The sequence below is a fragment of the Nilaparvata lugens genome, chromosome 3, assembly GCF_014356525.2.
Source record: "Nilaparvata lugens isolate BPH chromosome 3, ASM1435652v1, whole genome shotgun sequence".
In the NCBI taxonomy this organism is placed as follows: Eukaryota; Metazoa; Arthropoda; class Insecta; order Hemiptera; family Delphacidae; genus Nilaparvata; species Nilaparvata lugens.
The window spans coordinates 91239857-91254187 of record NC_052506.1 but is presented as its reverse complement, the minus strand read 5'-3'; the positions used below and the strand labels follow the sequence as shown (position 1 = coordinate 91254187).

Sequence of the window (14331 nt, the reverse complement as noted above, 5' to 3'; positions counted from 1 at the left end):
CAATAAGGTATTAATAAATTTTTCTGCAAATTTGGTGACTCCATAGAAAATAAGGTAAGGTTTGAAAAAACAATTTTTTACAGAATTGATGTTTTGGGGAATTTAGTATTTTATATCATGAACAATACATTAAAACATGCACTGTCAAAATTACATGATTTTATCTGCTACCGATTTGAACGTGTTCTGGCACAAAAATTTCAACTTTGGGTACCCATATCTCATAAACTGATGAACAAAAAAAAAGTTTTCAGAAATTTATTTCATTTTGATAACTTGTTACCATACAAATGAAAAAAAAAATAGAAGTGTCACAAGTAAAATGTTCCCAAAATGGCTTTGCACAGCCTTAAGTCTCCTTACTGTAGTCGAGTTGTCAATGAGATGTAAAGCTTGAATTTTTTGGTGATTATGAATCTCTTCATGGATCCTGGCAGCCTTTGTGATCATGTCATCAACAACTTTTCCCAAGTGCAGGTCCCTGTGAAGGTCCAAGTTTCTGACAAAGTATGGCAGGTCCCTGTGAAGGTCCAAGTTTCTGACAAAGTATGGAGCATTGACAGAATTCCTCAATTCTGGAATTTCTGGATGTTTATGTTACTTTTCCTTGTACAGCCCCTCGGCTGGATGCCATACAACCACACAGGCTAAAGAATCAGTCAATAGTAATTTATTGTAGGTTGAAAGGCTTGAATTCCTCCCTGATAACTAGTACAGTTTTGAGTGTTCAAAATCCAATTCTTCTTTCTTTCTCTTGATGTGTGACTTCCATCGCAGGTTTGCATCAAGTATCAGTCCAAGATACCTTGCTTCATTCGCAAATGGAGCTTCTGTTTTGTTCAAAAGTGTTCTGTTTTGTAAGCTTCTGTATTGAGATGCACACATAATGCCTATTTGTGGAGACTACATGTGAGGACTTGCTTTCATTCAACGTATTCCGCCAAGTTCTAGTCCATTTCTCTATGTTCTTGATGGCTTCTTCCTTATTGTGCTCAACTTGTATAGGGTATTAGGCAGGGAAGTATGATTAATTTGGAGTGACAGTACCACAGCGATACCACGTGCAAAGCTTCAGAGGAGTAAGGACAACTTCTCACAACGTCTACAGGAGTGTATGGACAAAAACGGACAGCATTTAACTGATGTTATTTTTCGTACGTAATCCATGTTTTAATTTTTCCCTCTTCAATTTCCATAATGGCAACATCCAAGCTACACACTAAAAAATAAATTTTGAGTTTCTTTTGAAAATGAGTGTGTAACTGTTATTTCAAATCATCCATACCTCCCTGCCCAACACTGTAGCTTGCTCATTAGTTTCTCCAACTGCTAAGACAGCTGTGTCATCTGCAAAGGCTGTAATAGTGTCATTTTCTGGAACAGGAGAATCGCTGGTGTAGAACAGGTACAGATTAGGGCCCGAGACACTTCTTGTGATAATGGTACTCCAGCTTACAGTGGCATAACGTTTCCAAACTGGGCCCCCCCGCAAAAAAATTCCGGGCCCCTCTTCTAAAATCGTACCACCTTTCTCCAGCCCCCTTCTCCCTTAATCCCAAGCATTAAACTCTAATGTGAACGTACATCTTTCATGAGTGAATTACATAGCTTAGTTGAAAAATCTGGTGTGGTATACTCACACAAATTTCCTTGCTCATTGATCTATAAGCCTCATTCTTAAACGAGAATAATTTAAGGTAATAACATAATGCCGATTGGCGGCTTAATATTATTTAAAACTACGATCATACTATTGTATTTATATGATTGTTTTCAGAGTACATTCTCCTTTGTGTAAATATAATAATTGTGAAATTTGATGATTTTCAAAAGTCGTCAAAACAGCTGTTCTACAAATAAAAAATCGACTATAACTGTGTTCTTTTGAATAAACTGCTCTACCTAGTACCTACCTCATGCACGAGAAGGAGGTTACAAAGTCTATTTCTCAAGGATGGGGTGGACCCCCTGTTAGTTTCCCAGGAAATAGACTCATTCCAGTCAATAGAGCTGATAAATAACTATACAGAGTATGAATTTGAAGTAAATCGGTTGAGTTATTTTTGAGAAAATCGTGATAGAGATTCAACAAAATTCATTTTTCTCAATAATATTACGGATCTCCTGCAATTTTCCCAGAAATGAGACTGATGTCAGTTGATAGCACTTATAAATAGCTATCTAGGGTTTAAATTTGAAGAAAATCGTTAGAGCCGTTTTTGATAAAACCGTGAAGAACATGGTTCCAATCCATTTTGGATTGAATTTTATTGAATTTCTTTTATTGTCGGATCCTCATGGTACATGGACCAAATTCACGGTTCAAAATTTCAAGTCAATCGGTTGATTAGGAATGGAGTTATCGTGTTCACAGACACACGCACACACACACACACATACACACACACACACACCCAAAAATCATGTCTTTGGACTCAGGGGACCTTGAAACGTATAGAAAACATGAAATTAGGGTACCTTAAATTTTTTTGGAAAGCAATACTTTGAAAGTAAGGGTAAGGAAAGTAAAAAATAAAACATGTCCTCGATTGAATTCTACAATTCAAGTCAAGAATTATGTTTTACTATAATTATACTATTATATAGTATTTATATTTACGGCGCCCCTGCCACACTATATGGTATATATGTTCCGGGAAAATAGTTTCTTTCCTCCAATGCTTACTTAGAGATAGTAAATAAAGATAACGATATAATTTTGAATAATTCTGACAATCTTTGTTTGAATCAGAGAGAAAAGAAGTAAATCTTATCTATAAGTAAGTGGTTTGAATAGTCTCAGTCTGGATTGTCTCACCGGATGTATAAATTTTAATGATTTGTAAACAAACAACATTCCTAATTTTTCAATAAGCTCACTACCAACACACAATTATTGAAGCTCTGTCAATGGAACTATGATTATTATTACGAGTAGATTTGAACAATGATCGTTTTTCTTTCTTGCCTTATTCACTATTTTCTACTTTTACTCTCTTGATATTAATTTATGACCAGACTGATAACATTGTTCTATTACATATTTCTTCTTACACAATGAATGAAACCTGTCATTTTCCACAATACAACTTCTGCTTTTTTAACAAAAGTTACATCCATGATTATTTAATTTTTCTTTTTAAAGTATGCAATATATCATTATCATTTCGGGCCCTAACCCGGGCCCCCTAGACCAGGTAATTTTATTTTTTCAGAAGACCTATAAGTATTAGCCTACATATTATCCGGGCCCTAGCCCGGGCCCCCCCGCGCCAGGGGGGCAGAAGGGGTATACGTTACGCCACTGCCAGCTCAGATTGGTGTTAGTCCTGATTAACTATTCCCTTGTTTCACTCTGAAGAGTCAGTCTGACAGGTAAGATTTTAGCAATCAGGCATATTGCTGAGGTAAAACATTTTGTAGACACTCATGCCACACTTTATCAAATGCCTGAGCGGATGTCGCTAAAAAGACAGCAGCACCATTTTTTTTCTCTTCTAGAGTCTTCTCAATGGAATGAGTAATTGTTGAATGTATTCCTTTTAATCTAAACTGATGACCAGGAAGAGTTGTCCACTTAGTCCAGGCGCTGGCTTACATTGAGCATACATGAGAGAGGCAGAGAATTTGACTTCGGATTATTGTTAGGGGGTCTTTAGTGTATATGAAACTCGATGTCGTCACGTCCCAGGGTGGTCGACAGCTTGGGGGGGAGGGGGGTAAGTTGTAAAAAACGCGCGTTTATAAAATCGCCTGTCCTGCAGTTACTATTCATAGTACAGCTTTCAATTTCTTCTCAATATTATGTACACATAACTGGCTTTCAATGTGGTCCTATACATTTTTGCGATAAACCGCATAGTTTTTCCGTAAAAAAATAAAATATCTCGAAAAATGTATTTTTTTATTATGGACTTTTTGTTATTTCTCGAATATTCAAGTAATTAGCCGACTTAGAGGAAAAGGCTCCCAATAAACGTTGTAGGCCGTTTCTTGCTGAATCCAATGATATATATAGTTTGGGGGTTACGATCATAGATGCGGCGGTGGGATGGGTATAAGTAGCACTGTTACCCTGCGGCGCGGTCCTCCCCCATGATTAATGCGCGTAATGGCCTGTCTATCGCATCGCTCCTACTAGTCTATGCATTCAAATTATGTATTTCAGGAACGCTATCTTATGTATTTTCGGTCGCTGAACACGATTTTTCAACTCTCAAGCCTAAATAATTGATAATTCTCATCATAATATACTAATTATGGTCAAAATTACAAACTTCATCTCATTCTGCAAGGAAACTAAGAAATGACTGTTTGAAATAAACGAAACTTGGGTTTCTAGAAATATATTAGGATAGAATAAAGATAATATTTATATATGTTTATGTTCTATTGTTTTTATCTCAAATCAATTTATTGTGATGCGCTGCAGGCTAAATTATATTATCAATTGCACACTGGCCACGCTTACTTGATATAGTGGTCAGTTAATTTCCAAGAAATATTTGTGGATTTTCTTAGTTCTTCATGGTGGAAATGGAATTCATCATTCATTCATTATCTTAATGATTTTGTTTAGTATGAAAATGTTAATCTTCCGTGAATCTTCAGTTTGTCGTGAACTTTTGAGAAATCATATCCAATATAATAATAGATATGTGTCAAATCAAAATGAAATGAAAATTTAAATATTCACTCATATTATTTCTAACAGTATTATTATGATGATATTTCACTAACTTTTGATTGATTCATCCATTATGGTATTCCCGTTCAGACTGTTTTGAAATGGTAATAAGTTATTCAGTATCAAAATTTGGGATTCGAATAGTTTTGGGCCATGCCTGTTATTCTTTCCCAAACATATTTATATGATTTGTAATTTTATTCACAAATGAATAAATGAATGTATGTATTCCTGCACGTAGCTAACGGATGGATTATTCCTCTATAGATTCTTGCATGTCACATTAATAAATCTCTGCCACAGATTTAGAAATCAAGTCTCGATGGTTTGGAGAGCATATTATTGGAGTGATTCTTTTACTCTGCTGCTTCTAATATGTTCACTAACTTTGTTTAATTTTAGACCATAGACATGAAAAGCTATGTCCACCTGTATCACTCCATCTTCATTGAGAATTTTCATAACTCTTCTCATCACAAAGTGTCCATAATCTTGCAGCGTATTGGAGTTTTGAAATGTGAAGTAGGAGTTGAATTCAGGAGAGCCATGTCATCATTATGCGAATTTGTCAACGATATTTAGGGATTTAGTCAAATCCACAACTAGTTTCACTTACAATTCCATGGGCCAAGTGAGATTAAGAGTTTTTTTTTCAAATATCCATCAGATGTTGACAGAGATTGCGGTTATTGTAGAAATGCATGCTGCACTAAAACTTCAATGCTGAATTATCTTTAAACAGCTACCTAGTAAAAATACAGAGATCAGATCTTTTTGTTCTAGAATTAACTAAGACTAGGATTTTTGTTTGATTGCATCGTGGAGAATGAAAGAACTCTGTCTCTTTTTATAGGTGAGAATACACTTTGACAATTTGCCACAACTATGTTCAGATAAAAATCGTTGGAGACCGAATAACTATTTCTTTCTATACGTTCAAAGGAGAATCACACACTTCTTCACTTGCTTCCAGACCATTGATAACATTATGCAGATTCTGTTGTCCATCAGAGTCTTGAAGAAAAATGTTATGTTCTCTTGAGAAGATAATGCTTCTGGAAATCATTCTCATCTCTCATTATTCTTGTTTTACTTCATTAGATGACTTTCTTCATAATCTCTAGTGATATCCATAATGATATCAACACACTTGAACAGAATATCTTTGATGGAAGATTTATTTATATAGTAGCAGCCATTTTAGAAAAGCCTTTGAAGAACTAGCTATTCCAATCACTCAGTTTTGGATGATCGAATGAGGGTTTGGTCCAAAGCATGATCGGTTGTCACATTTATTAAATTTTCAAGGTTTCATTTGACAGAGAGTCAATGTATTGACTGTATAGATTTAATGTTTCCCTATTGGAAATTATTTTCTACTTCTATGTGTATTTTTTCATATTTTCTAGATATAACACAGACTTTATAACATAGTTTGTGTGATTGAATGAAAAAAGTATGGGATCTTTTTTCGTACAGTTTCTATGTGCAATACCAGAGTCCTTCCTTATGAGCATGAATACAATTTAAGATAATTTAAACTATGTTACAATAATAAGTCATTAATTTCAAGTAGTCATTGATTTTGATTCTAAAAAACTCCACAAATAGCTCCTGACTTCTTTCAAATATACTTTGACAATCTCTCATATTTGAACCGTTCATGAGTCCTTGTAGTTGTTTCATAGAATTGATTGCTTGCTCTCACACCTCAATTATACTGATCTCCTCTCAATAGATTTCCAACAGTATTCTCTCCAAATATTTCAAATTCAACAAAGATATCTCCCATTCCACTTTCACTCAAGTACCACCCCAAGACAATCAGTCAAACTCAGCCAGATGAAAAGTATCTATTCGTAGATATAAGTTACAGAAGTCAGTTGATAAAGCTGCGTTTACACCAAAGTTATTAACAAAATGTTAATAACTTAATCTTCATAGATTCTATCAGATTGAACGGAACTTGGCAAACACATATGTCCATCATATGTATGATAAGTTATGTTCAATCTAATAGAATCTATATAGATGAAGTTATATTAACATCTCCTTAATAACTTTGGTGAAAACGCAGCTTTAGAGTTGTATTACCTTTGTAATCAAATATTTAGTCATATCACATGGGAGTAATTGGCATTATTTGTGCTTCAACTGTAAATTTATTTTAAGAAAATATTTTACTCCTGTTACACGGTGCTCTATATGGGGTACCTGGCCTATATTATTTGTTTAACTTACTCCATTACTTGACTTTCGCAATTACAAAGTGATAATTGAACTAAATCGAATAATTATTCTCTCTTAATGGAATATAAGTTTTTTATCGACTGAGAAACACATGAGGATTCCTAACAGGATGGTTTATCATTACAATGTAATCATAAATAATGATAATGACATGAAGTTTGTAATTTTGACCATAATTAGTATATTATGATGAGAATTATCAATTATTTAGGCTTGAGAGTTGAAAAATCGTGTTCAGCGACCGAAAATACATAAGATAGCGTTCCTGAAATACATAATTTGAATGCATAGACTAGTAGGAGCGATGCGATAGACAGGCCATTACGCGCATTAATCATGGGGGAGGACCGCGCCGCAGGGTAACAGTGCTACTTATCCCCCTCCCACCGCCGCATCTATGATCGTAACCCCCAAACTATATATATCATTGGATTCAGCAAGAAACGGCCTACAACGTTTATTGGGAGCCTTTTCCTCTAAGTCGGCTAATTACTTGAATATTCGAGAAATAACAAAAAGTCCATAATAAAAAAATACATTTTTCGAGATATTTTATTTTTTTACGGAAAAACTATGCGGTTTATCGCAAAAATGTATAGGACCACATTGAAAGCCAGTTATGTGTACATAATATTGAGAAGAAATTGAAAGCTGTACTATGAATAGTAACTGCAGGACAGGCGATTTTATAAACGCGCGTTTTTTACAACTTACCCCCCTCCCCCCCAAGCTGTCGACCACCCTGGGACGTGACGACATCGAGTTTCATATACACTAAAGACCCCCTAACAATAATCCGAAGTCAAATTCTCTGCCTCTCTCATGTATGCTCAATGTAAGCCAGCGCCTGGACTAACTCTCTAAAACATGTTTTAATCTGGAGAGCAAAACTATTACAAATATCTCAGTCATTATGGATACCAGAGATAAGGGTCTTTAATGCATCATGTGGTGGTTTACCTGCCTTGGGGACCATGATGACTTCAACTACCTTCCATGACAGTGGCACATAATTCATCCTCAAAGCTGCATTTATGAGAATTGTGAGTTTCTTCAAATCTGTATCTGGTAGTTTTTCAGAACTTTACCAGTAATGAGATCACAATATAAGCTACTGAAGCTTTCACTTTTTGTGTAGTTGAGAAGTTGATATTGTGGTAATTATTCATATTGAATGGGAAAGACTGAGAAATTGTCAAAAACCACAGATTTATTGATACTTAGAAAGACCGGTTTCGGTTATTACACCATTGTCAATCTCTGGTCTGGAGACCGGTCTTTCTAAGTATCAATAAATCTTATGTTTTTGAAATTTCTTAGTCTTCTTCATTCAATACTGAAGCTTTCTCAAAACTGGTTGCCTTGATGATTCAAATCAGTTCATTTGTTGTTATGCTGGAATTTCTCTCATATTCCCATCTCGTCATCTTCTACACAACCTTGGAATTGATTAGGCTGGAAGACACCCTCCAGCTATTCAGCAGAACTTCTAGCTTTCTCTTTGTTGTATGTGGAGTGCTGTCCCAGGCTGCTTCGTGGATGTCCCTGATGAACATCTACTCTCTATTAGCCAGAGTAGATGAGTTAACCTCAGAATCAAACTGATCACAGCTAGTTATTGCTATTGTCCAACGAAATCGACGGCGATCTGTATAATAAGTAAAAGAATATCGGAAGAAAATATTCTATTATTAAAAAATATATATATATATCAAACATTCAAAGAATATGTGTTGAAAATGTAAAGTTGATTAATTAAACAAAGCATTCTAAATTTATCATCGAACATAAAAATAAAACACACTAAAGAATAACAATAACTTGAAACAAAAGTAGGCACTATATCTCGAGCCTCAGGTCAAAAGTGGAAACTCGCCGTGCCCGTTCAACAAACTTGAAGATTGATGCAATCACTGAAAATAGTCTTCCATTATAAATATGTATCAATAATGTATTTTAATATATTGCTATTCATTTTAAATATCTTATATTGATAGTCATTGATGGTTAGGAGCCCACATAGAAAATACTTGTCACTCATACATCATACAACTGATTCAATTGGGACTGTCAGCATTGATTTAATGAGATGTGTTAGTTCAATTTATGAGGAATGCTGACAGTTCGAAGTCAATATCACAGTAATTGAGAAACCACCCATCACGGCCAATTTCAAAATTAAAAGATAAAAGAAATGTTTCGATGAATATTCCGATTTCCCTCGAATAGTTAAAAAAAATAGTGGTAATACTATTTATTCACTCACTTTATTAGTTGTTTTTTCCTCACATTTCCAAACCCTATTATTTTTGTACTTGAAGAAGTGTTGAGACTCATCAATGTCTTCAATCAACTCATTGCTTTGAACCACATCATCCACCTTCATTTTTAATCTCAATTTCGTAAGAAAATCTTGATGAAAATAATTTCTCTCTCCACAGCTAGATGGGAAGAATGACAATATTAGAATTTGCCATAGAAATATTCATTCCATCAGTGAATGAATGAAAGAGTATAGTTCAAATAAATAAGGTTATTTGTATACAGAGAGCGGTCAAACGTTCAGAGTTCCACATTCTTGGAGACTGTATACATATGAACTAAATTCAATTATTATTAAATAATAGTACAAGAGAGAGAAAGAAAAAGCAAGAGATTAGAGTTTTCTACTCTTATAATTGACCGAGCGAAGTGAGGTCTAAGATTCAAGTCGATGGTTTGGCATTTCTCTTAATGTTTATACAGAGTGGGTGAAAAGTCCAAGAACGGCTTAATATCTCATACACAAAGGTAATTTGACGGTGGGTGTGATTGGGGATCCTACTCAAATTGAAAAAACTACTTTATGATGACTTTAAAAGTCTGGTCAGCCATATTGAATGCAACTTCATTTTTTTAAATAGGAAGGTGGTCATGCGATACATGATTTTGATAGGGAATTTCAAGTAAAAATGAATGGCGGAAATCGCATATCGATATCTCAATCCGTTTTGATGATATTCACATTATTCATACATACTATTCAAAGCAGAAAAGAGAGAAAAGTCTGAGAACGGCTTGGTATCTAATAAAAAGAAGTGATTCCAAGGTGGGTGTGATTAGGGATGTTACTCGAATTGAAAATACTACTTTACTATGACTTTAAAAATCTGGTACGCCATCTTGGATCCGCCATTTTGAATGCAACTTTATTTTTTTAAATAGGAAGGTGGTGATGTGATACATGATTTCGATACGGAATTTCAAGAAAAAGTTAATGGCGAAAACCGCACATCGATATCTCAAACCGTTTAGAAGATATTCACATTATTAATCAATAACACTCATGTATTTCATTTCTGATTTGCATGGTACTGATTGATAATGTGAATATCTTCTGAACGGTTTGCGATATCGATGTGCGGTTTTCGCCATTATTATTTTTTTTTTTTTTTGAAATTCCGTATCGAAATCATGTATCACATCACCACCTTCCTATTTAAAAACATAAAGTTGCATTCAAAAAGGCAGATCCAAGATGGCGGACCAGATTAGACCTCACTTCAGGTATCATGTTTTTCTACAATATCGAGAAATCAAACTTCAATACTTCAATACTATTTTTTGACCATAGAAAGATCATGGACTGCAGAAATCGGAATGCCTGTGTGCTCATACCATTATTGTATGAAGTATGAATGAATGAATTATTGATGTCTGTTGAATCACTATAATTTATAAACAGTTGATACCGGTACAGATGAGAACTGTCTAGTAGATAGACTGTCATAGTTTTTCAGTGCGGGAATCAACCCGTGAGACCGTGACTAGGCTTTTAGGGCCTACCTGGAAATTCTTTCTAGACACATTCAAAATGATTCCTTGTACAGTACCTGGAATGATTCCGTTACTCACCTGGATTTAAGATTGTTAACATTAGTACTTAATGGTCCACTTGTTTTAGATCCGATTCTCAGGTCATACCCTTTTGCGTTGATTATATTCTTATAAATTCCCATTCTTGGTAGCTTATATCTGCCATCCCTGATGAAGAGAGTTCGAAAACTTCATAATATTGAACTTGAACATGAAAAGTTACTATATGAAAAGTTTTCCATCTATCTTCAACGTAAAAGTTATTAAAAATGGACCATCAGCATTGAGACTCATCTATAGGCTACTATTTTACAATTTTCATGTTCAATCCAATAAGAAAAAGAGTTTGGAATTTCAAGGAACAGAATATTCTTTGGTGAGATTAACTTCGAATTGTCAGTATTTCTTCGAATGGCAAGTATTCATTATAATACACCATGCCCCACGAAGAGGTTTACAAGTTTGATTTAATATTATTACGTGCCCATTCATGCACCGAACTTTTTTTAATTTTACACAATTTACAAAGTAGGTTCTAAAAATATTCTGGGAAAATTTCAAACCCCCAACCTTCATAAAAACAAAATGGTGGCAAATTGAAGAACGATACTTTAAAAATATTAAAAGGTGTTTTTGTTAAACCACCTTACACACACACACACACACACACACACACCCACACACCACCACCACCACCACCACACCACACCACACCACACACACACCTTTCTTGGGGACCTTGAAATGTATAGGTATTTGGAAATTGGGGTACCTCAATTTTTCCCGGAAATCAATACTTTCTTTACTTACGGTAATAGGGCAAGGAAAGTAAAAACTAGAACAAAGGCTAATGAAAATCTTTAAAAGTCAAAAATTATTAAAATTGAAACTCATCCACAGCAACCCACTGATAACAGCGCTTGAGAAATGATTTGTAACCTCTCACAAAGAAACTCAATGGTATCTGGAGAAGTTACTCTTCTATTGATCGTTTCAGTTCCTCATCAATATTAAAGCTATGGGTATGAAATTTTCTCCTCAAGTAGCCCCATAGAAAGAAGTCACAAACAGTTGAATCTGGCGATCTGGGTGGTCAATCTAAAACATCACTTCCATGACCAATGGCCATGAAGTTTGTTGGAATTTTTGAAATTCTTCCAGAATATTTCCAGAACCTATTTTGTAAACTGTGCAAAATTTTGAAAAAAATCGTTGCAAGAATGAGCACATAATTTTAAATTAAACGTTTAAACCTCTTCGTGGGCCATGGTGTATATGAGGCAGAAGCATAAGGAACGCTGTCACATTGGAGTGAGCACCACCAGAAGCTCATAAAAAATGATACAGTTTTGATAAAATTGATACTTCCCCTCTCTGTTACTTAATTCAAATTTTCTAACCATTTTTTGTGATGAATGTGGAAGAAATAGTGGTTGAATTTATTCTCTATATTTCCTGGAAAAGTGTTATAACTATTCAGTGAAGTTTTCAAATAATGTAACAGTAAATTTTCAGTGCCATATCTTCTTACCAAAACAGAGAATTTCCTAATTTCGATTCCCTGACAGTATCATCCTCTTTTAGTATATATGGGGTTTCTGTGAACAGAAACTAATATGAAATTGGAGTTGAATGCAATAAATATCAGTAACATTATATAAAGTAGAAAGCAAAAACATGCAATCATTCAAATAGCATAAAATATTACTTATAGGAACCAATATGAAGTAGCAAAACCTTGGTTCAAAAAACAAAATTCTACAGTATGAATGATATGAATAAAAAATGTATTACTGCATCTCATGATTCTGAAAGAAGAGATAGGCCTATTGTTCTCACTTGACCATTCCATGCCCAAATTGAGATAGGTTTTACTCCTCAAAATATTTATATTGAAACACGTTATCGCTTAAAAATTAATAAATTGATTAAGTTCAATTTCCTCTCAACCATTCAACTCTGAAACATTTTCAGCACCAATGGAATAGCGGGGATAATATTCTACATCAAGATCTTTGATTCAATTTGAAATTTGAGAAACACGTAATTTTACACAATCTGGCAACGCTGATGTATTGTTGCTAATCGAAATATGTTTCATTTTATCTTTAAAGATTATCTTCCCACTTCACAGTGGTCTTTCACATGTTCTAAATAAAACTCATTCCATTGAACAATAGAGTGAACCATATTAAGCCTTATAAAAATATACTTAATTACCGGTTCAAATAATATATATAAACTACTAATATACTATACTATAAACTACTAATACTATAATACTAATGGACTATTTTACTTACCAAAATCATGTCGTTCTAATAGATAAAATTTGAAGAATCCGACTTCTTTGAAAATCACACTAACTCCATTAGTTATATTAATGGAATCTATCAGAATGATGTCATCTTCTGGTTCAATGCTTTTTATTGGCACTCTTCCAATAACTAGATTGACCACACGGTAGATCGGACCATGCTAATGCAACAAATTGAAAATTTCTGTATCATATAAACGCAATCACGTATTAAAGTGCATTCATTTATAGTAAGGGTGTGGGCCTATCGCACAGAGCGGTCAGTGTTAAGATAGGTCTTTTAGTCTCAGATAGGTCTTAAGGTCTCCAGGTTCAAGGTCAGCGATCAGCGTTCAGATAGGTCTAAGATCCTACGCTATGCTGCAATACGTCTTCAGAAGACGTAGCAATCTTATCTCCAATATTGAAAGCTACGTTAAACTGGTGTAAACTGGACAGATTCGTAGCTTGGACTGGGTGATAGGACGGCTACGTCTTTCAAAGATGTATTTCAGCTTAGCGTAGCTGAGTGTGTAATGAGGATAATAGTGTATATCTATAGCTATGCTCACCTTGTGATTCGGGTCTACTTGCATGTACAATAAAAGTTGAAAATCAAGGTTGTTTATTTTGTTCATTCACACTTGAAAATGACTAAACATGTTGTGTCAGAATAAATTGAAAGGGTGATATGACTTTTACTTTCTATTTTATAGTCATGCTCACCAAGTCAGTCAGGTTTATGGCCTCATGGGCCATTAATGCCTGGCTAGTGGTGGAGAGGGGGTCTCTGTCTCTGAAAGCATGTTGGTGGGTTTTGGTGTTGTTAGTAGAGGCCGAGCAGGATGGCAGCAGCCCACTTTCATGCACTCCTATGGTCCTGGCCGTCACCGGGCACGTGGGTCGTTTTGACTGGTCTGAGGTGTAGTGCTGCTGCCGCCACTCCTTGATAGGCGTCTTGAGCGGCAAGAGGGGGTGGCCGATAATTCCGACGTCGCTTTGTATGTACAACACTAACCCCCCCCCTGCCATAGTAGGAGTGAGGTGTCACAAAGTGAATTTTGTGACAAATGGAGAATTGTCATTCAGCATATAATTTAGTGAATTTATTTTACTTTAGTAGAGGAATAGGGTCAACAGTTGGATTTATTTTGTTGAACTTAGAGTCGAGTGTGTACATCATCATCATCGCCAACAGCCCCTGTAAATCATCAGCAGCGGATTCAACTGAACCAGAAAATTT

At 35.0% G+C, this 14331-nt stretch overlaps 1 protein-coding gene across 1 annotated transcript in view; it reads right to left on the bottom strand.

Moving 5' to 3' along the window:
• The window catches only part of LOC120350636, a 203537-nt gene that overhangs the window by 174363 nt on the left and 14843 nt on the right, over positions 1-14331 (bottom strand). Inside the window, exons 5-8 of the mRNA XM_039425033.1 lie at positions 13096-13270; positions 12324-12390; positions 10832-10960; positions 9204-9378 (exon numbers count right to left, since the gene is read on the bottom strand). Coding sequence (XP_039280967.1) covers positions 9204-9378; positions 10832-10960; positions 12324-12390; positions 13096-13270 — 546 coding nt within the window. The remainder of the gene's footprint in view (positions 1-9203; positions 9379-10831; positions 10961-12323; positions 12391-13095; positions 13271-14331) is intronic.